General features: G+C 33.7%; 4 protein-coding genes across 7 annotated transcripts; all 4 read right to left on the bottom strand.

Moving 5' to 3' along the window:
* Positions 1 to 250: 250 nt before the first annotated feature.
* Positions 251 to 3463, bottom strand: LOC133311624 (protein TRIGALACTOSYLDIACYLGLYCEROL 4, chloroplastic). Its single transcript, XM_061512701.1, has 5 exons — positions 3121 to 3463; positions 2465 to 2711; positions 1727 to 2090; positions 978 to 1315; positions 251 to 639 (listed from the first exon to the last, which is right to left on the bottom strand). The coding sequence occupies exons 1-5, from the start codon at positions 3378 to 3380 to the stop codon at positions 442 to 444; spliced, it is 1407 nt and encodes a 468-aa protein (XP_061368685.1). The 5' UTR covers positions 3381 to 3463; the 3' UTR covers positions 251 to 441.
* A 2596-nt stretch (positions 3464 to 6059) lies between these two features.
* On the bottom strand, positions 6060 to 11462 carry LOC133311617 (pentatricopeptide repeat-containing protein At5g55840). Of its 4 annotated transcripts, XM_061512689.1 has the most exons (8): positions 11373 to 11462; positions 7848 to 11276; positions 7701 to 7751; positions 7428 to 7599; positions 7123 to 7202; positions 6694 to 6968; positions 6259 to 6386; positions 6060 to 6147 (listed from the first exon to the last, which is right to left on the bottom strand). In XM_061512689.1, exon 2 carries the CDS (start codon positions 11245 to 11247, stop codon positions 7987 to 7989), a length of 3261 nt encoding a protein of 1086 aa, XP_061368673.1. In that variant the 5' UTR covers positions 11248 to 11276; positions 11373 to 11462; the 3' UTR covers positions 6060 to 6147; positions 6259 to 6386; positions 6694 to 6968; positions 7123 to 7202; positions 7428 to 7599; positions 7701 to 7751; positions 7848 to 7986. The 4 variants fall into 4 exon arrangements, with proteins under 4 accessions (XP_061368673.1, XP_061368674.1, XP_061368672.1 ...); XM_061512690.1 differs by having other exon boundaries at positions 7428 to 7532; positions 7701 to 11276; XM_061512688.1 differs by having other exon boundaries at positions 7428 to 7751.
* Positions 11463 to 14097: 2635 nt separating this feature from the next.
* LOC133311613 (uncharacterized) lies at positions 14098 to 15887 on the bottom strand. Its single transcript, XM_061512681.1, has 3 exons — positions 15794 to 15887; positions 15108 to 15175; positions 14098 to 15015 (listed from the first exon to the last, which is right to left on the bottom strand). Exons 1-3 carry the CDS (start codon positions 15885 to 15887, stop codon positions 14098 to 14100), a joined length of 1080 nt encoding a protein of 359 aa, XP_061368665.1.
* Positions 15888 to 17823: 1936 nt separating this feature from the next.
* Positions 17824 to 21525, bottom strand: LOC133311625 (protein GAMETE CELL DEFECTIVE 1, mitochondrial). The gene is made up of 3 exons (XM_061512702.1): positions 20840 to 21525; positions 20126 to 20315; positions 17824 to 18234 (listed from the first exon to the last, which is right to left on the bottom strand). The coding sequence occupies exons 1-3, from the start codon at positions 21430 to 21432 to the stop codon at positions 18016 to 18018; spliced, it is 1002 nt and encodes a 333-aa protein (XP_061368686.1). The 5' UTR covers positions 21433 to 21525; the 3' UTR covers positions 17824 to 18015.
* Positions 21526 to 21769: the final 244 nt, after the last annotated feature.

Raw genomic sequence — 21769 nt, 5'->3', positions numbered from 1 at the left:
TTAGTATAACATGAATGTGAAGACATAGTTATTCACGTATTGGAATCACTTTTTAGGTGAATTTGATAATAATACCCAGAAAAATTTGGAGAAAAAGAAAGAAAAGAATTTCACATTAATTTTGCAAAGTTTTTTTCATACAAAATTTTTACATTGATGGTTTTTCTTTCACATTAATTTTGCAAAGTTTTTTTCATACAAAATTTTTACATTGATCATCCGTGTAGTGAAATTAGATAGTTTTCTTCCATTACGCTTGTTTCCATTCCCACAACTACAATCCAAATAGAGAAAGAAAAACCAAGAGAAATAACCATTTGCATAGAAATTGAGAAGCATGAATATATTGATATGCCATAGGGCAGCATGAAAATTAATGGACCATTTACCAACTTGCTTCAATGACCATAGTATTTTGCAATTTAAGGAATGGCTATGACTTTATGTCTCGTAGAAACGAAGTTCTGCCATAAACTCTTGGCGCTTGGGGCAATACCAAGCAACTGCTTTTGCAGAACCAAGTACTTGCAACGCATATTCAACAGCAAATACAGGTTCCTGTGGATGTATATGCCAGTGAGAGTTATTCAGATCAACTGTTATTCCCGAATCAACTCGAAAACTGACAGGACCAACAATCTGCAAAGATATACATAAAATATGTCTTGGTTAACATAATAGCAGCATTAAGAACCAAATGTTTGAACAATTTGCAGTGCAAGATGAGAATCATGAGATCAAAAGAGCAAGCATAGAATAAGGTGGAGTGCGAGAGACCGGATAATGGAATTTGGGTTAAGATATTTGATTTTATAAATAATCATTACATTTCACTAGGAAACCACCACCATATAAATAAGAACAAGTTTCCTCAGCAACTTATTTACAAAGCAAAAGTTTTCTTTTCAAGATGAAGTTTATTAGTCAGGCAAAACTTTTAAAACCCTGATGTGAGTTTGTGAAAGAAATGGAGGTACCTGCTGCTGAAGAGATAAGGTAGTATTGGGGAAAATAGCTTGAACAGCTTCCATGCTAGGCTTTTGAGAATTGAGAAGATCTTGAGCTATATCTGTTGCACGTAAAAGAAATTTGGAACCAGAAGGAAAATCCAGCCGGGCCTGAAATCGTGTAAGATCTAGAAAAAGCCTTTGGAAGTTTCCATGTTGGGCTGTAAACGAAATGGACGCAAATATGTCTGCTAGAAAGGAAGACTTCAATCCAAAAGGCTGGAGAAAAAATCCAGCAGAACCTTGTCTATCATCGTCTACTTGTGCTCTTGCCGAATTATCCCCAAAAGCGGTGGTTGCAGCCGCGCCTTACCATAAAAGAATTCAAGGAAACAATAAACACCTTCTACAACCATAACTTTAAGTAAGATGGAAATGCTCAAGTGGCAAAACAAACTCATGATCATGTAACTGATACAATTTGCCAATGTATTTTATTAGTTATTACTCTAGTCCAGTCCACCATCTGCTACTAAGCCTCCTATTATACCCTTTTTGCACCCACTACCTCAAGTCATACATCCAAAAGCCTCCCAAATCCTTTCCATATGATGAGAGAAAAACAAGCATTTGAAATGTTAAGAAAATGTCTGACAGTTTCCTCACTTCTTCACTAAGCAAAAGAGTACCTATCTAATGATCACAGCCAAGTATCCTTTTTTTTCTCTGGATTATAGAATGTGTTTGCAAAAAATGTTGCAAACAACAAGACAACTTACCAATAATCCCAGAGGCAGACACATGAGAATTTGAAAGAAACAAGTCATACGGCTGCACTAATTTCAACTTACGAGCTTCACTTCTCCAAATATTGATGTTCTTCCTGCACGAAAAAGCACTTTTGAAGGCCAAACCTGGAAGTAGAGTATGGGGTACTCCACCACTTCGATTTTGAATATTTTCAAACTGCTCTGGTGACCCTGAGTTGTAGCGTGCAGACAAATGATAAGCAGTGGAAGAGTCATTGGTAGCCACAGAAGCAAGATCAATTGCCATTGAAAATGGTACATCCCAGTAATTACCAGTCTTATCAACAAAAAGACCAGGATAAACTGCCTCCACCGTTAGATCATGCTGTGGCAACTACAATCACACGCCAATAATATTTTGCATTAGCAAAAAAGGGCCCAAAATCTAGTTCAATTCATGTCAAAAGGTGACCACAGAACAAAAAAATTATGTAGTTAATGAGATTTGGACTAACAATAAACTCAGAATTGCAAAATTCATCTTTGGGATGCAAACATTATCCCCAAATATGGAAATTCGCAATAAGCACACCCTTAGTGTCTTCAACAGTACATGAAAAGTACATAATAGTAAAAATCGAATGCCCACTTAACAGGTGAAGTCCTCATCCAACATCATTGCCATAGAATTCTTGAACAGTATACTTATAGTAAATACTAAAATCATCAAGAATGACAGCATCACAAGACGCTTAGAAAAATTCATACCTTGTGATGAAGGACAGCTTTCCCACGAGGCTTATCGGTATAGTCATATCCATCTAAGCCAAAAAGTAAAGTATCATCCGGTGTTAACTGGAACTCTGAACAGAAGCCAAGGGCATACAAGGATTTCTGCTGTAGGTGTCTCCCAAAGGTTTTTAACCAAGAGGAAAGCCGAGCTGGTTTTTCCTCACTGCTCTTAACAGATGAAATAAATCTCTGCAAATTGAACTGACCCAGTAAAAATACAAACCTGCAAAACTCTCACACTTGAATATCAGCCAATATAAACTCCATGAGAATTGACAGTCACAGTTCAATATAAGATGAAGAATCAATTAACATCACTGATTAAATCAATGCAAACAATTATTTAACTTAGTTAATCATTTTCATCTAGTCCTATCATTCATAAATTCACCCTAAAAAATGAAATCATGATTTATCCACAAATTGCACAATAGTAAAAGAGTTTAACTTAAAAGTAACCTAACCCATAAACCATATCCAATCCAGATGGTTAAGTGTCAGAACAGCAACACTATCATCTAGTCTAAAATGAATAAATAAAAGACATGACAACCCCATAAACGAATAAGAGGCAAATGCAAGTAAAAATTGAAACTTTAAGATTGGGATAATGAGAAAGGTGATGAATTTACCAGTTATCAGAAAAGGGGATGGTGAGAACACGGTGGAGAGAGAAGCCATGAGGTTTGGCATAGAAGGGAATGAGAGGGGCATACATGAAAAGGTGCATGAAATGGAGTTGTCTGGGTCTAGAAAGTCTGGTACCTCGTGATAAACCCAAAGGAAGAGGGTCACCAGGCACAGGACATGCCAACCCATCAAGCGTTTTTGGAGTTGAAACATCCAAATCCCAAAACCCTCCTCCATCCATTACCCATCTTAATTTCCTCATCACAAACAAACAAAACAAAACAAAACCACTCCCCAATGCAATGCAATGCAATGGATTAATGGAATATGCTGCTTCTTCTTCACTCAGTCACAACTCACAAGGCAGCTACCGAATTGCTTTTGACTTTATTGTTAGGGGATTAATGTTTGTGACGTTGTACACGACATATAAATTATTTTTTATGGGTTCAAATTAAGATTATATTATTTTGAAATAAAAATTAAGGTATTTTTATAATTATAATTTATTTTAGGGTTATAATAATTTTTCTTATTATAATTTTTTAATTTTTCAATCAAAAATGACATTATTTTAAAAATAAATGTAGATAACTTATCCATATTTACTGTAGAAATATTAAAGCCATCTTTTATATATATAAAAGTGTGGTGTGTATTTTTTCTTTCTATTTTTTCTTTTCTCTTCGTACGATTCCATATATTTTTATGGGTTTGTGTTTTCTAAAGTTACTTTAGATAACTTTATCTAATGTTCACCGAAACGACGTCGTTTTGGGGCGGAAATCATGGTGTTTTTGTAATTTTAGGTTATTTCAGGGTTATAATAGTCTTTATCATTCTAATTTTTAAATTTTTTAACCCTAAAACGACGTCGTTTTGATGAACATTAGATAAAGTTATCTAAACTAACATTAGATAATTTTTCCCCTATTTTTATATGTATAAAAGATAAAATTATCTCATACAATATGAAAAACAATAAATTCTACTCTTTTTCATATTTATTTTACCTACTCATATCTAATATTTTTTGAATTAGAATCTCAAGAGAAAAAAGAATGAGTAAAAGATAATTGAGATTCTAATCTAACAATTGAAAATGAGTAAGTAAAATAGACGTAGGTAGAATATCCTATCATTTTTACTAAATAACATAAAAAATTAATAAAATAAATATATAATATAATCAAATAATTAGTGTGTAATAACTTTCGTAATTTTTGTGTAAAATTGTTAAACCATCAATTATTTTAAATAAGAGAAATATAAATGAGACTAGAAAAACAAAATTTGGAAGATAGTTGCACTCATTGTACCACACGAGTCTTGTATGGCTATTGAGATGCAAAACCACTTATGCTATAACTGTGAAGAAAAAACCTACCAGTTATTTTTACGAAATTCACTAAAATGAATGGTCATAAATTGTTTTGCGATAGTTGTCTGTATATAATTCGTAGAAAATTTTGGAAACTCGAAAATAATGGTTGAGTCTTAAAAATTCTTGTTTAGAACCTAGAATTCAAAGGTAATTCAGGAATTCCATTTTAGCTTTGCCACATTGCAAATGTTTTTTTATCTTTTGAGTCTCCTCAGTCTGTTCATCTTTAGGACCAATCTGATTTTAGCACTTTCGGACTCTAAATGAGGACGGCTTTCCTAAGATCATTTTTTTCATTTATGAGACTCGAATTCGAAACATCTAATTTTTTATTTTTTTTTGTAAATAGAAACATCTAATTAAGGGACACAAACTTTATATTACTTTTGTCAATGATATTTGATCATTGCAAATGATTTTGCGTTATTAAATAGAAATTAAAATTCACAAGATCTGATTAAACATTTAAATTACTTTGTTTCAAAGAATAGAATATTCATAAAGGTGTTGTGTCATATTGTCATATTGATAAAAAATTAAATGCATGTAACACCTAATTTTACACGCGTATATCATACTTTCTAATTTTATATATACTACCTTGCATTTGATTTAACTGAAAAAGATGATTTTTTTTTTAACTAAACTATAAGGGATTAAGTGAATAAAAAAATTTACGACGCTAAAATATTACCTTATATTTTATTTTCTTTTATAATGAAGTGATTTCAATTTTCAACTTTTTTCCCTAAAATATCGATAATTAATTTAGGACGCTAGAATTCTTTTGGTGAATGTTAGGCAACTTTTTTAATTGAAAAACGTCAGTGCATATTTATCGAATTTTTACAGTGACTACCGATTATGCAATTTTCTCAAAATTTGTTATTTTGAAAGCCAGTAACACAAGACCCATTTTTGTTGAAACAAAAGAAATATACATATTAAGCACTTTCATAAGTTTGTTCCGGGAGAAAATCATGCTCTTCATTAGAACAAAAATAAAATAAAATAGGGCTAGTAATAACGTAAGTGTGTTTTTAAGTGCCAGAAGTCGAATTTTGTTTTAATTTAAATTATAAGATCAATTTGGGGCATTCTAAAGTTTTCACTATCCTTTTTTGTTTTAAACTTTGAAGTAAATTAAAATCGCAAGCTTACATGCCTAGATTTTTGAGTCATGATTTACACAAAAAGCTTTTTCACACCCTCCTCCACATCTCATGCAATTCCAATGAAATTTTAGCTGTTTATCTACCCACTTTTATCAACAAAGCAAAATATCGATTAACCAAGCCATGACCCACTTTTATCTACCCTAAACCCAATATATTCCCAACGATGCCAGTAATTCCAAAACGTTTTCCTTCATTATATCCTTTATAGCTACCATAAAAAAAACTCATGTAATGTGGAATAGTTGATTGGTCAATAGTAAAACACACAGCAATTGCGACCAACTAACTATAAATTGAATGAGTCACAATCGAGGAGTCTACGTGAATACCAACTCACTACATATAAGGATTGCGCTTGTAAGTTGTAACATCATATGTCAATGAGAACATTTCCAAGAGATGAACACAATTTTACTCAACCCAAGGATTAATCTCAACCTTAGAATTCTCCTTCCTAGCTCCATTACCTGTGATCAACTAACCGTATTAAGTAAAGACACATGAATAATATTTTCATATTATATCTCAATGAGATGTTAAATGAAATTAAACCATAAAGACAACCAATATTGACTCACCAATTCGACTTCAATCTCCTTCACCTTCAAGCCATCTGTAACAGAAGAATTTTTCACTCACCCCATCCTTGCTAGTCGGGATTTAACGGGGAGTATTTTTTTTTTTTTTTTTTTTGTAACTCCAAAACCTATATTGCACCGACATTAATACAGGACACGGAATATGACATGACACGATACTCCGACACGTTAATTCTAAAAAATATTAAATTTCAACACATTAGGACAAATTTTGATATTAAATAATCTTTTTAATTTATGTAGTATATATTATATTTAATATTCAATAATTTAACAAAAAAATGAAGCTAAACTTATAATACTCATCAATTTTGCAAAGAAACATAAGATATCTCAAATATTTATATTAAACTCAATAAAATGATAATCGTAATCTAACGAATCTAATAGTTGGAACTAAAAACGCAACGCAACCTTCGAACCCTTTTGAGTCTCTACAACGCGTGTTTGGAGTGTCGGACACGACACGTTAGGTTTTTTGAAATGTGGGTGCATCATAGTCCAAAACCAAATGTCCTTTTCATGCCATCCCTGTCAGCCAGTCCAAATCTACCAGTTCCTTCAATTCTTAATCCTGTAGTTATTTTGGAAATGGCCGCAACCCTTATTATGACTCATTGATTGGTCCCTTAAGTTCTGACTTCATCAAGAAAATACTCATAAAACTGCTTCTGACAAAGTTACAGTGCCTAGAATCAAGAAAAACACTACCATTACATACAACATATTACATCCCCGCAAGACAGAAGTTTCTATATAACTTACCAAAGGCTAAATTCAAGGCTTAAATACACAAAGTATGATAATTAGCAATATTTGGTGTCCTTCATAAAGCAGGCATACCTTGGAGGTCATTGTTGGTCCCAATGTACATTGGCTGGATATTGGGGGTTCAGCAGATTGAGCTTGTTCTGCCCATAGATCTGCAGGCAGTGCATAATACCATGATCAAGTCAGAAGCCTCATTTGAGAATAGTTCAATCAGTAGGTCCAGAACAACCATTATTTTGAGAAGATGACGAGACGTCCAAGCCATTATTATTATTATTATTATGTTCGACATCCATACCACCTATATTAACAATGATACTCATAAATTAATGATCCATGACAATGACCTGATTAGACACTTCTAAATTGGAACCCACCAGCTCAAGACTGCCGGTATGACAATCATCAATAGAAGATCTATTATAGAATGGATCCTTGCAGAAACGAGAAATCCTCTTCACAATGTAGACCAGCAGAATAATCTATAGATGAATTGAAGAGTTACTGAACTTAGATGCTTGCTTGTTTGCTGTTTTCTTCAATTTTCTTCTGCTTTCAAGATCATATAGCATGCAAATCATGCCACATTATTCAGTTCAGAGGGGGAGGGGGGGAAATGAAGCTGAGCAATGCTAAAAGCTTTCTTATACCGTGAAACAATATGTCTAAGAGAAGAGGGTTTTGATCATGTGACGTCCAACCTGAAGCAGAGTAGATAAGAAAATAGTTAATTAGTTGGAATGAAAAAATATTAGTACTACTAAAAAAATAAGAATCAGAGGTGGAAGATACTGTACAAGAAACCAAAAGAATGAGACCAGAGGAATGTAATGCAAACCATATCAGCAATATCATCACATCGGGCTGAGTAACAAAACTGCCATCTCAGCCTCATCTGCTAACTCACATTCTGGACAACATAAAAGTATACTGTGATCAACCAAATTTTCTTCTCATTTTATATCTTGACCGATTTAATTTTTTCCTGGCAATCATCAATAACTCGTTCAATTTTTCAGTGCCTCCACACAAATCTAAAGAAACTAATTCCCTGGCCTGTAAATCCCTCAAAAGCTTTTCACTTTCAATATGATAATTTCCAGAACAGAAAGAATCAATAAGAACTGTGTATATAGAGGTATTAGGCCAAAGATCTCTTTGTTTCATCTCTTCATAAAGTTTAAAAGCAGCTTCGATATCACCATTAACACAAAGGCCAGATATAAGAACATTGTATGCAGCAACATCAAGCTTCACATGACAGCGTTCCATTATACTCCTCAATTCTAAAGCCTTTGCAACATTAGCTTCTTTGCAATAGATGTGCATTAGAGTAGTGAAAGTAGCAACAGTTGGAATGATTTGCATCTCAAGCATTAAATCAAGAACTGAAATAGCATTTTCAGTCTTCCTTGAACGTGCAAGCCCTCTAATAATAGCACTCATAGCAACATCATGGGAGCTGACACCAAGTGTTTTCATCTCATCTTGCAGCTTCATTGCTCCTTTTATGTTTCCCGCTCTAATCATGCCATTGATTAAAGTGATATATTGTTTACATGTAGGAACAGAACCACTTTCCAACAAGGCTTGCAAAACACAATGGGCTTCATCAAAAGCACAAGTTCTAATGAGTCCATTAAAAAGGGCATTGTATGTATCTACATTAGGAATAACTCCTGTCAGATTCATTAGTTTTACCAGATCAAAGGCCATTTTTATCTCATTCCGTTCACAGAACTTGGTAATAAGCATGTTAAATGTAAAACAATCAGCTACAAAACCTTCAAGTGTTATCCTTCTTAAAAATTTAACAGCTACATCCAATGATCCGGACTTACAATATCCAAGAATAAGGGAGTGCCACGTTAACCTATCTGGCACAAAATCATGTTTGATCATGTCATTGTACAACATAGAACATCTTGCCGTCGCATGCCTCTTTGAATATCCATGCAGGAGAATATTGTAAGTGGCCAAATTGAAGCATAAACTTCTACTCCTCATTGTTGAAAGGATATCATTTACCTCCGACATTTTCCCCTTCCTTGAGCATCGATCCATAAGCACATTGAATGCAATAGTATCAGGGCTAACACCTTTGTTCAGCATATCTTCAAAAATATACAAAGCGGCTCTTGAATGTCCTCCCTTAAGAAGACCATCAACTAAACTAGTGAATACAGCAGGATTTGGAGATAACAATCCTTTTTCAATTGCCTTCCCTGACAACAGGAGTGCAACAACCATTTTACCCTTCTTGCATAGCCCGGCAATAAGACTAGTGAATGTATAACTGTCAGGCACAAAATTATTTGTAACCATCTCATTAATAAGGGCAACTGCATCTGATAAATTTCCTGATCTACATGTCCAAGTAAGTATTGTGTTGTACAAAACATTATCCATGGCATAAGGAATGCAACGAAGTCTATGCAAAAATTTTTTGGCTTCATTAATATGTCCACCAATGCAAAGTCCTTTCAATAGACCCCCATACGTGAACTGACTTGGGAATAGGCCTAAACTATTCATTTTATCAAACATTGAAAATGCTTTTAATGCATTGCCGGAATTTCCATAACTATTTATAATGCAATCAAAGGTAACGGAGCTAGGATCAAGACCCATCCTGCTCATGTGATCCATAAAATACTCAGCCTCTTCAAGTCTCCCACATCTACAAAAAGTGGCAACCAACACATTACATGTAAAGTGATCTGCAACATGACCACCGTGGTTCATAACTGCATAAGCATTTAATGCTTCTTTTAGTTTTCCCATCTTGCAATAGTTGTAGATTAATGTTGAATACAAAATGCTGTTTGGCAAAAATCCAGTCTTATACATTTTACACATTATCTCCTTTGCATTATTTATCTTCCCCACCCTGAAAAAACCATTTATGAGCACTGAAAATGTAATAACATCAGGATTGACAGAAACTTTTAACATATCATCTAGCAACTGCACAGCTTCTTCAAGCAGGCCATTCTTACACAATCCATCAATCATTGCTGTATAACTGATATGACCAACTCTCACCCCATGCATCCTCATTCTCTCAAGAATACTGGAAACCAATCCAAATTCACCATGCTTGGATAGCCCATTTAAAAGAGCCCCATATGTTACTTCGTTAGGTCTCAAACCATGTGATATCATCATATCCAAAAGTCTGAATGCTTCCTCAATATTGCCCTTGCTGCAATACCCAACAATCAAAGTATTGTAAGTGATACTATTAGGTAACAAATTAAATGACGACATCTCATCAAAAACTTGTGTAGCAACTCCAATCTTCCCCTCCTTAACAAATCCATTAATAAGCGTATTATACGTTATCTCATTAGGACGCACCATATTCTTTCTCATCCTTTTCAACATTAAATAACCTTTTGCACTCCTGCTTTCCCTACACAAATTATCTATCAACACATTATATGTACAAACATCTGCCGCAATACCCTTAGATGCCATGCAGTCAATCAGCTCAGATGCTGCTTTGTACCTTCCTTTCTTGCAATACCAATTAAGCAAAGTATTGTAAGTAACTGCAGTTGGACAACGACCGCTTTCTTCCATTTTCCTCAAGAGAAAACCAGCACTTTTAAACTTCCCTCGTTCGCATAAAGCATTTAACAATATATTGAATGTAGCAACATTAGGACAAACCTTCTTGGCAAGCATTCCTTTGAAAAAGGACCAAAACAACTCAACTTTCTGATCCTTTACCAGGGAACCAAGCACCATGTTACAAGTGTAAACAGACGGCTTCAATCCCCGAAAACCCATCAAGTAGAAAGTCTGCACAGCATCTCCAACCATCTTTTCCCGTAAACAAACTCTAATAAGGAGGTCAAAAACAGCAGGGTTTGAGTTGCAAATGGGGTATGTCTCCATCAGAGCACCAAATACAGAATTCAAACCAATAGGCATTTGTAACAAATGTCTCAAGGTTGTTTTGGCAAAGTTGTACATTCTAGCTCTAACAAGAATGTGGGTAGTAGTGCATATAATATGGGTAACATGATTGAGTTCCAAATTGGGTTGCTTTATGACCCATTTGAGAAATTTCAGAGCCAACCTTCCATGGACAGGCCTGAGTGAAGATAACTTATATTTCATGCAGTTCAGTGAATCCCAGCGGTGTACAGTGAGAAAAGTATATATACTCTTTTCCATATGTAAAACCATCAATTGATTCCAAAGGTACAAACTTTATACTGAAAATGAAAAAACAAAACGGGGAAAAAAAGTGGGGTTTAGAGAGGGACAAAGTTACAAGTAAGAGCAACAAGGTAAAAGGAATAAAGGGTTACCTTGATTGAAAATAGAGCGAACAATTGAAGGAAGTTGTTATCTTCTTCAATCTTCATCCACGAGGACTGTGAATAACTGAAAGAAGATTCGTTTGTGTGAGAAAAGAGCCATGTGCTGAAGATTTTGAGTTCGCACTCAACTTCATATTTAGGAAAATTATTTTTTTGGGTTTGGCGTTTTTTCGTTTTAAATGACATAGAGTATTTTTTTTTTAAGCTAAAAATTATTTTTAAGCTAAAATTATAAAAAAAGAGTTTAAAATTAATTAAAAACTATTGAATGATTATATATAAATTTTACCTTAAAAATAATATAAAAACATATAGAAAAGCCTATCTCTCTCTTGTTTTTTGTTTAAAAAAAAATACACATAATTTAAGAAAAATTAATAAGAACTTAAAAAAAAAGTTCTTCTTAATAATTTTTGACTTTTGCCTTTTTTATTCATATAAAAAAAAGAACTTTCCATTATAAAAAAATTTCTCAAAATTTATTTAGCCTAATTTATGCTTATAAAAAAAAGAGAAGATAAAAATAAGAGGTTTCAAACAAGCACAAAATACACAACTAAAATTATGGTGAGAGAAAGTGAATTTTTTAATTTAAATTTTAAATAAAAAACATTACTTTTAATTTAAATAACGGATCTTTGAAATGACAAATATTTTTCTCTTATTTTTTTACTGTTATTTAATTTAATTTAATTTACTTTTGGACAGGAAGGAATTAAAAGCCGAAGAAAAATTCTAAAACTTTGAAAGACATCCCTTTTTTTCTTTGTTGGTGGGTAATACATAATCCTTCCCGGAAATTTTCAAAAAGATTGGGAGTCTTCGCTGACCCTAGTGGGATACTAATGGTTATCCCCACTTAAATTTCTTAGCTACTAAAAAAAATTAAAATTCTTTAAAAGTGAGTGTAAGAAATTATTTATTTTAAATTAAATATTTATTTGATTACTTACATTTCTTTAGACACGTTTTCAAATTTGCAAAACCAGAATTGATTTAGTATTTTTCACAATTTAATTTCTCTCTATCTTAATTTTAATTCTGAAATAAAAAGTTCTTCTTTTTTTTTTGCTAAACATTCAAAGTCTCAAACAAGCGTAAGTTGTACTTCTCTCGCATTTTATTTTATTTTTCTGAAAATCCTTTATTTCTCTTCAATTTCTTTTAATTTTCGTTGCTTTATTTTTGTTTAAAATTTTCTAAATGTCCGAAATGTCATTTTTTTAGTAAAAACTCTTAAGGAGGAAAATTGATTATCCTAATATAGAATTGGGACACGCTCTGACTCAATAAACACTTAAGAGGCGTTTGTTTTAAGATATATGATTATGTATTATTCTATAAATTTAAAAATATATTTAATTAATATTTTATATTTCATAAATATTTTTAAAATCTGTTTAACTCAAAAAAAAAATTCATGGGAGAAATAATGTGAAAGAAAGAAGTGAAAATGGAAGTTAATAATTAAGTAACAAGATAATTCCTATTGCTATGTTATACGAAAGTAACATACTCGTCTTTCATCATATGAATAAAAATCAAGTAAATTATAAAAATGTTATTTCCTTAAAAATAACACTTTCCAGAAATATATATAAACTTGTACTAAACATTGAATTGTCATATTCTTATCTTTATTTTTTTCTGAAATAACTTGCAATCTTCAAAATGAACGCATCCTCAAAGGGAACTTACAGATAATCCTCTAACAATTGAAATGTAATTGTTCTGATGCAACAGGTGATGTGGTCTTTTTAGTGGCTATTGGATTTTGAAACAAAATTTAAGCTGGAGCTGGAATTTCAAGCAAGACTTAGCTGGTGATGATCAAAATGTTTCCTTTGAAAGGCTTAGTTCAGTTTCTGCTGAAGTACTAACATATCTAATTATCATTGCTTTAAAAGTAAATACATTTTTTGGTCCTCAGCAAATTTCACGATGCACGCTTTAGTTCCTAGCAAATAAAAAGACCCATCGTGGTCCCTAAGAAATTCAAAATGAACCCATTTTAGTTCTTTTAGGAACTAATATGGATCATTTTTGAATTTGTGAAGGATCACGATTTCAACTAAATAGGTCCATTTTGAATTTCTTAAGGACCACGATGGGCCTTTTTATTTGCTAGGGACTAAAACGGACATTGTGAAATTTGCTGAGGACCAAAAAGGGTATTTACTCTTACTTTAACTCTAAGAGGTGGCATCCTAGCTTCTTGGCAATTTGTTTTCTTCATTGACAATGTTTTATTGGAGACACATTACTGAGTTAGAAAATTTAAGCCCCTTGGTATTTTGGTCCTCTTCCTTGCAAAGTGATCCATGCATGAATTATCCCATAGTTTGTAAGGAACTTCACATAAGATCATTTATACAGGAACTTCAGCGACCAGAAAATTATCCCATAGTTTACAACCTTAAATAGACAAAAAGCGAGAGGGTTAAAGGGGTCACAAGTGTGTACACAAAAGAGAACAATTGAACATAGATTACAGAATGGGGGTGATGATGAGATAAAACTTAAAAGACTGAACTCAGCAAGGGTTCTTGCACATATGTTCGCTTTTTTGTGATCTACAAGTTGAAAACAACATTTTGCCCACAAATTCCCCCTATGGTACATCAGAAGTCTAATATTTTCAAGTCGTTGCCCACATAAATAGATCAAACAATCACATCATAGTTACACCCTTTTGACAGTCTACACTATAATGTTAATCATCACTGTCGCTGATAGAAAATATTGAACCATTAGTTTGAGATTTGTCCTCTAGTAGATTTCTATCTTTAAATCTACAGAAAGAAAGTGTGGGAGAGTACTTAGTAGTAGAAACCCCAAGACTATGTGAAGCTACAAGAAGACGTTTCCCAACTCTGGATCTTCTATTTTTGTCCCTTGAATTTTTGGAAACCAAGTCAACATGCAAGACATGTGGAGGTGTTTTGGGAGTGAACTGTGGCAAGGAATCAATTTGTCTCTTTGAGAAACTGTGTGCTCTGGTGTTGGACTTGGACTGAACTTCAATCTCACCACAAACAGCTCTAGATGTAACATCCGAGTTTGAAGAGCTGCTAAAATTGTCAATCCCATTGAAACCTGAAAAATATTTATTGATTATACCTGTGACTGATATCACTTGTGTTGACATCTTACTGAGACTTCCTTGCATTGAGTTAGCATGCAACTCAACACGATTTTCAACTTTATTCTCTGGCATCATATGTTGACTCTTATTCGTCGTATCAGTATGTTTGTCTCCAAATCTGCAGGAACACCTTTTTGGCATTCCACTGGCTGCATTCTTCATGTAATTTTCATGAGAATTTCCCTTTCCCTTCTGCTTCTTTAAAACATGATTAGTAGTTTCATGCTCTTCCAATAAATATGCATGGGGTTGGAATCCTTCCGTTCTCTTTTCCTCCTTGTTGCATCTTGCCTTATCCTCACTATTGCATGTCATTAGGTCCCGATGTTTCAAAGTAATAGCTGCATCGCGGGGTAAACATGGAATAAACAAGCACTTTGAATCCGTCACTTCCACATGAAGAAACCATGTTCCTCTCATCCCAGGGAAGGCATACTTTACAGGCACGGAATCAGGCAGGTAGTAAAAGCATGATTTTTGCTTCACCTAGTAGAATATGCAGTAATTTCTTGAGCTCAAACTCAATTGTCACAGAAATTCATAAAAGATACATAGATACTAAAACAGAAAGTACATACCATTAATCCATCAACTTGAATCTCTCCTATATCTGGTAAACATGTGAAGTGAACTTTCTCTAAGTCTCCTGCAGAACAATCATCACACCAATTTCAAGTCAGAACCCAGAACCTAATATACTCAAGGTTGAACTGCAATTTCATCAATGGCCTGTTCTTTTCATATGAAAAGTTTGATGTCAATACTCAAACCTAACCTGAATTGGAATTTGGAAGCTAAGCATTTATAGGAAAGACTCAAAGAACACTAGATTCTGAATATGCCATGTGAAACCCCACCTTTGTGATAAAAGGAAAGAACATGCCACAAGAAACTACCCAAAATTGAAAGGTGAAGCCCTAGTGTTTGAAAAGACTTCATCTCTCTCATCAAATGTTATAGGCAGACATAATGTTACAGAATCCACGATAGATGCACATAAATGCATGAATGAGTGCAAAAGATTTTCATTCCCAATATAAACAGGTAGAAGAAATAGAGAATTGGTTTCAAGAGACCATAACTTATGAGACAGACTCATCCTCAAAGTCAAAACTCTAAACAATTGAAGTGAAACAAAGTGAGACATCATTCTAGCAATAAAATGCCATACACATGCAAACACATGGAAGCAGAGGCAGAGGTTAACCAAGATTTTCAAAAATGTAAAGGAGAAAAAGGACAACTTTTTTTTTCTTCTTCTTACTTTTGAGTGCTCCAGCTGTAATGTCGTGGGGGGCATTGAAAGCAATGCGAGTGCCCAAGTTTGTGTCCGCAAAGACTGCAACTTCACCACCCATTCAGCTTTACGTTGTGCTCTTCGGAGTTCCTAAGATTAAGAAGAGAACATCCTCAACGTCTCCAAAGAGGAACTAGGAAACTTGGGTGGGCCAGAATGTGCAGGGCTTTTCAATCGGGCTGAAGCCCATTCACAAACACCATTTCAAGAAGGAAATATAAGATATTTAAAAAAAAAAAAAAAAAAAAAAAAGTGCGGGAATCATTTTTCTATGGCGATATAGCTGGATTACCTGACATGTGTATTATACACAAATTAAAAAATAACTTGTTGAAAAGTCGTGACATTAAATTAAATTACAACATAATTAACTCATAAGTCAGCATATATTATTCAAATGAAATCTTGTATTAGTCTTAGACCTGTTTGGTGTGACGTATAAGGCATGATAGTATAAGCTTATATTATACGTTATGACATTTTCAGTTGTTTGGTGTGACCATCGTATAGTATAAGCTTATACAGCATAATCCCTTAATACATCAAAACGATGTATAACTTAATTCGGCCTAAGAGTGAGAGATAAGGCCTAATAAGAGATTGATGTATTAACATCGTTGACCAATGTAATTCTCAAAAATTAATATATTATTTAATATTAATCTATTAAAATAAAAATTAATTTTTCAATATATTAATTTTTAAAATATTGAATATTTTTATTTTTATAAAAATTAATTTATATTTTGGACACACTGATCAATAAATTTTTATAAAAATTAATATCATATGACATGTTTTGAAGAATTATATAAATTCTTTATTAAAGGATATTTTTATTAAAAATATTTATTTTTATCATATACAGTATTATACAGTGCATTACCAAATACTAAATGATATTATCTTATACAATATATTATTTTATACGATACCGTGTCAAACGCTGGATAGTATTAAAATTCAATCAGGTCTTATACAATCAGGTCTTATACTATCAGACCTTATCCTATATTTGATCAGGTATTGTATAGTTCAGTTTGCATTTGCACACACCTCGATTAATTTACTTTTTCAATGCTATTAGAATCAGATCATTCACATTGAAACTAACAAAATCATGAAGACATTTATACACTCTAACCTTAAGCAATTAGCTGTAACCTGTAACAAACAAAATTTAGATAAGATCAGTTCCCCTTTTTCACATATGATTTGTCGTGTATTCCATGATGTTTTTATCCGAGGATTTCTTAAGAGTGGAAGTGATTATAAGAGACTTGTCTTTATATTTAATATGTGATGATAATTTTGTTTTTTTAAGGAAAAATTAAAATAATAAATTAACCAAATAAGTAATAATAATAATAAAAAATAGATAACATCAATTCCTCCCATGAAAGGAAAAAAAATTCTCTCGATTTAAGGAGGCAAGAAAGCAAAAAAAAATTCTCATTCTTTGTATAGGTGAGCAATATTGCAGGCTTTTAGCGCGTCTACAAATAGAGAAGGCTCAGAATTGGTTAAACTTCAGGCGTTTATTATCTTTTTTTATATGTTTATTTATTTTCGAATTTGACAAAAAACCTTACTTAAACTTGGGAATGCATATGGAAATCTGTCTTAGAGATTACGTATAATTAATGTAAAATGAAAATAACCGTTGTCTCATTCTTATTTGATTAAGAAAAAAAAAAAGTCACGACGACAAGAAAAAATATCTGTAATGCTGTATCACAATATCTACGTGCATCTGTTCAGCAACATATGAATGATTCTACCAACACTTATTACATATATTCAACTATTTTTATACCTTTTACGAAATGTGCATGTTGGTTACTTCAACAATCTGCTGACTTCTTGTAATATCAATGTTTCTCATTTACTTATTGTCTATTCTAACAAAACAGCCAACCAAAGCCATCATTAACATGAACTAATTGAAGAAATGACTTTAAATCTTTACGCACTGACCTCAAATCGATTTTGTTTGGGATTCAAAAATGAAGGAAATTGTTTTATTTACCAATAGTGGACAAATTAGAGCATTACCAAATCATGCGTCTATTGCCACAGCTAAAAATACAGGCATTTTAAGAATAAAGTCTTAACCATAGAATGCATTGGACTACAAAATCTAATTTTAACAGCTAGTCAAAAGTTCCAAAATAAAAAGCACCATGTAATCAAGGAAGGATCCTGCGTCTCCGGCGAGGAGTCTCTCGTTTCACATACATTTTCTCCATATCATTCAGGGGTCGGGTTGATCCATCAGGCATGCTAGCAAATTTCCAGCCCCCACCACCTCCACGCTTCCCCCGGTTTCCCAATTTCTCTACTGTAAAAGTCCATCCATCTGAAGGCCGTCGTCGACTATACCTGTGGCATTTCACCTCTCCAGCCATCTGTAAACAACCAAAACCACATTATTCAACAAGTTGCACAAACAATAATCTGACTCGTGGACAGAGAAGAGGCTGAGTATGGATATGAGGGGAGCTTTACAAGCATTATAGTTGTTAAAGTATGTATTAATACAGCAAACACCAAAAACCTACAAGAATAGAATAGGCCACAACCATAATGTGTGACATCCCCATCAATTTCTCAATACTTTGTTTGATGGATCTACAAGATACTTAAACTGTGCAACTTATAGTATGACGTGAGTCAAAAAATTTCAGGTTCAAAACGTTACTACGCTGTCTTGCTAAACTTGCATTATACGCCTTCTTACTCCTCCTTAACCAAAAACTTTTAAAGCTTTCCTTACAACTACAATTCACTCATTCTCTCAACTAATCATATACGACTATATCATATGCAAAAAGCATGCATTGAGGAACCAACTCTTTTCAGATAAGCCTAGAATGCATATCCAATACCAAGGTAATACTCCTATTTTTATAGGAAAGTTTTTGGTTACACCTCCATGAGTTCACACACTACACACACCGCCTGTTGCCCATCATATATATCCTTTATAGTTTGAATCTATGCAATACAAATGTATTTCTTCTTTAGAGCCTTCCATTGGATTTCTCATGGCACCCTTCAATAGGCTGTTATGGAATCAACAAAATTCATGGGCAGAACCTTTTCTTATCCCCTTAGGCATCTTTCCACCAATCCCTACTATAGGTATATAGCCTCCATGGTTGACCTACCTTGCATAAACCCAAATTTGTTCTATAATATGCAGGTTTCTTGTCTTAATACACTCTTTCCCATAGTTTCATTTCATGGCACTTGTAGTCCTCGATAGGTATACAAGTGCTTCTCCTTAACAATTTGCACAATTTTGTATGCCTTATTTTTTTTCTTGTAGATGATTATCAAAGTGTTTCTTCTCCATTACTCTTATATTTTCCCAGAGCTCGTTAAAAAAAAAAAAAAAAGGGAAGAAGGACTAAAGCTAAATTCCTTGGCAGACTGTTAAAAACACGTAAATGAAGGACCAAAAAGAAAATAAAATTGCAAAAGATAACTACATCAACATAATTCATGTTCCCCCAAACAATCTGGATGTTCTTTAAGGTCATTCAATATAGTTTTTTCAAGATGCTAAATGCATCACTAGGACATGTCATTATCCAATAAATCAACCGTGTCATCACCCTTCCACTCCACAATTTTCCCTTTCAATATAAAATTTACTAAAAAAATGACAATAGGGCACATTGTTTATCTAAGTAGTTATACAATTAAACTAAGTCTATTGGTATCCATACAACCATTAAAGTTTAATCCCCAAGATTTGTCCTATAATGTCATCTAGATAGCCAAGAAACAGTAGTTCTTCATAAGATAGTTTGATCAAATAAGTAACACTAAGCTTTGAATTACATAGACTGCATGCTAACTGATCAGTAGTCAGCATCAGGAGCGAATAGCATCGTTCTAGATGCAGAAGCAATACCAAAGGAAATATTTAGCAGGAGGGTTATTTATTGCAATTTCCAAATATTTTAATGAGTTTTTGTACCTTCTGATCATATGGGTATTGGGTAGTATTTTGAGGTCAGATTTATGTATTTAGGAGTTCTAGTGTCTTGTTATATACCAATATTGGATGCCATCCATAATTACAGACAACACAAGTCCCACCAATATATCATGCCAACCTATCCCCATAACCCAATTAATTTCTACAATGTGGATACCATATCCTTCTATAATTCCACAATCACACAGTAAGGTCAACATAAAGGACACAAGATATCTATAAAAATGTATGTTCATAATGCTTTCATTCACTTTATGGCAAAACATAGAATAGCGGCCAAGGGAACCTACTTTCTTTTTGTTGAAGTTCATCTTCTCAACAAATTCTCGATAAAGCATCTCATCCTCCTTTTTGGATATTTCATAATGAACTTCGTCTATATCTTTGGTAATGCCATCCCACCCCTCAGGCATAACCTTGAAGTCAGGTTTGTAAGGAAGGGATGCAACATGGAACTCCCTATCATTGGAAATAAAGAATCTGCAAGAAAAAATCATTACACCAAATAACAAATCAATTAAGTCTCCATCATTCTCCAACATTGACAATATTGCTTTAATGCATTGTTCTCTTCGTATTCCAAAATTACAGTTAATTCACAGCCATACTAATATCTGCAAAAAATAAACGCAACCAGAGTTCTGCTTCACACATAGGAGCCTGTTCATGAGCGGTTAAGATAAAAAAAAATATTCAACCCCAGCAAAACAACACAACAAACCAACACATGCTGCTAAACATAAACTACAAAAGAAAGCAAAGTTACAGAATTTGGCAAATCATCCCTTAACCTGATTAAAAGAAATGAAACGTCATTGGAGGAATACAATTCTCACCAACATATTTCAAGCAGCAATAAAGACTAACAAGTAAAATCAATCAAACAATTCACACAATTTAAGTTAAAACCAAAAAGAAAAAGAAAAAAAAGGAGCTTGAGCATGTAATTATGTGAATGATGAATTTAAATGTAACAAGAAAGAAATTAAAAGATAAACACTGACTCAGGAAAAGTGTCAAGCAAGAGTTCAACAGAATCATCAAGGGGGCGACCAAGCTTCTTCTCCTCTTCTTCCTCGAGTTCCTTGAGCCAGAGAATAGCATGAACCCTCTGTCTCATTACTCTATAATCCTTAGCGAGCTTCTCCACAGTGTAAACCTCAGGGTTTTGCTTATGCAATCGATACATCTCAGCTTTTTCAGAATCCTTCAGGTACGAGCCTCTTGCACCAGGTTCCTGAACCTGCTTCAGGAACACGCTTGTCTCCTCCATTCTCCCCTTCCACCCATCCGCGTACGCCCTGCTCTTTCGATTCTCCTCTTCGAATTCCCTCATCTTGTCCTCCATCTCTTGCAAATCCGAGAGAATCGTTGATTGCGAATGCGAACCATCGGTTTCGCCGTTGAAGTGGTCCTTCGTTAAGCCCGTGGACCACGTTGCGGGTTTTGGTATGTCCCAATCCATGTCGTCGACGCCGCCTCCTCCTCCGTCTTTGGTGGAGAAGATTCTCGAAGGTATCAACTGGCGGCGGTTTTCGTTTCGGAGTTCGGCGGCGACTCTTCTTGTGGCGGAGAAGAAACGGTTAAGGGTTTGCATTGTAACGGCCGTCGCTGTGGAGTGTCGGAGGCAGTCAGAAAGGGAAGTGAAGGGAAGGAAATGGTGTTAGAGCACCGTTTGGGAGAGAAATATTGTGGAATCAGAATCGAAATTACAACTTGGAATAGGGTTATTCATGTTTTTCTATTGTTTGGTTCAGATGTAATATTCTGCTTTTTTTATTATTAATTACTTAATAAAATTATTGAATTTAATTGGTTTAATATTTTTAATTTTTAATTCTTTAGTCTTTTCTAGTACACAATTATAAAATATTTTTCCTTTTAAATATGAGTGATAATTTTCAACATGATCTATTGATAGACACAAAAAAATT

The sequence above is a fragment of the Gastrolobium bilobum genome, unplaced genomic scaffold (genome assembly GCF_033153095.1).
Source record: "Gastrolobium bilobum isolate Gb01-03AN ecotype WA unplaced genomic scaffold, APGP_CSIRO_Gbil_v1 utg1842, whole genome shotgun sequence".
Classification (NCBI taxonomy): Eukaryota; Viridiplantae; Streptophyta; class Magnoliopsida; order Fabales; family Fabaceae; genus Gastrolobium; species Gastrolobium bilobum.
This window is presented reverse-complemented; position numbering and strand designations above follow the sequence as displayed.

Coding starts and splice junctions, on each gene's coding strand:
- LOC133311625 (XM_061512702.1), bottom strand. CDS start 21,432: ATGCAAACCCTTAACCGTTTCTTCTCCGCCACAAGAAGAGTCGCCGCC. Junction 20,316..20,839: donor TTGCTTGACACTTTTCCTGA/GTCAGTGTTTAT, acceptor TTTTTCTTGCAG/ATTCTTTATTTCCAATGATA. Junction 18,235..20,125: donor TGAACTTCAACAAAAAGAAA/GTAGGTTCCCTT, acceptor GGTTGTTTACAG/ATGGCTGGAGAGGTGAAATG.
- LOC133311624 (XM_061512701.1), bottom strand. CDS start 3,380: ATGAGGAAATTAAGATGGGTAATGGATGGAGGAGGGTTTTGGGATTTG. Junction 2,712..3,120: donor ATCCCCTTTTCTGATAACTG/GTAAATTCATCA, acceptor AGAGTTTTGCAG/GTTTGTATTTTTACTGGGTC. Junction 640..977: donor CCTTATCTCTTCAGCAGCAG/GTACCTCCATTT, acceptor ATATCTTTGCAG/ATTGTTGGTCCTGTCAGTTT.
- LOC133311617 (XM_061512690.1), bottom strand. CDS start 11,247: ATGGTTTTACATATGGAAAAGAGTATATATACTTTTCTCACTGTACAC.
- LOC133311613 (XM_061512681.1), bottom strand. CDS start 15,887: ATGGGTGGTGAAGTTGCAGTCTTTGCGGACACAAACTTGGGCACTCGC. Junction 15,176..15,793: donor TACAGCTGGAGCACTCAAAA/GTAAGAAGAAGA, acceptor ATTGTTCTGCAG/GAGACTTAGAGAAAGTTCAC. Junction 15,016..15,107: donor TTCAAGTTGATGGATTAATG/GTATGTACTTTC, acceptor ATATTCTACTAG/GTGAAGCAAAAATCATGCTT.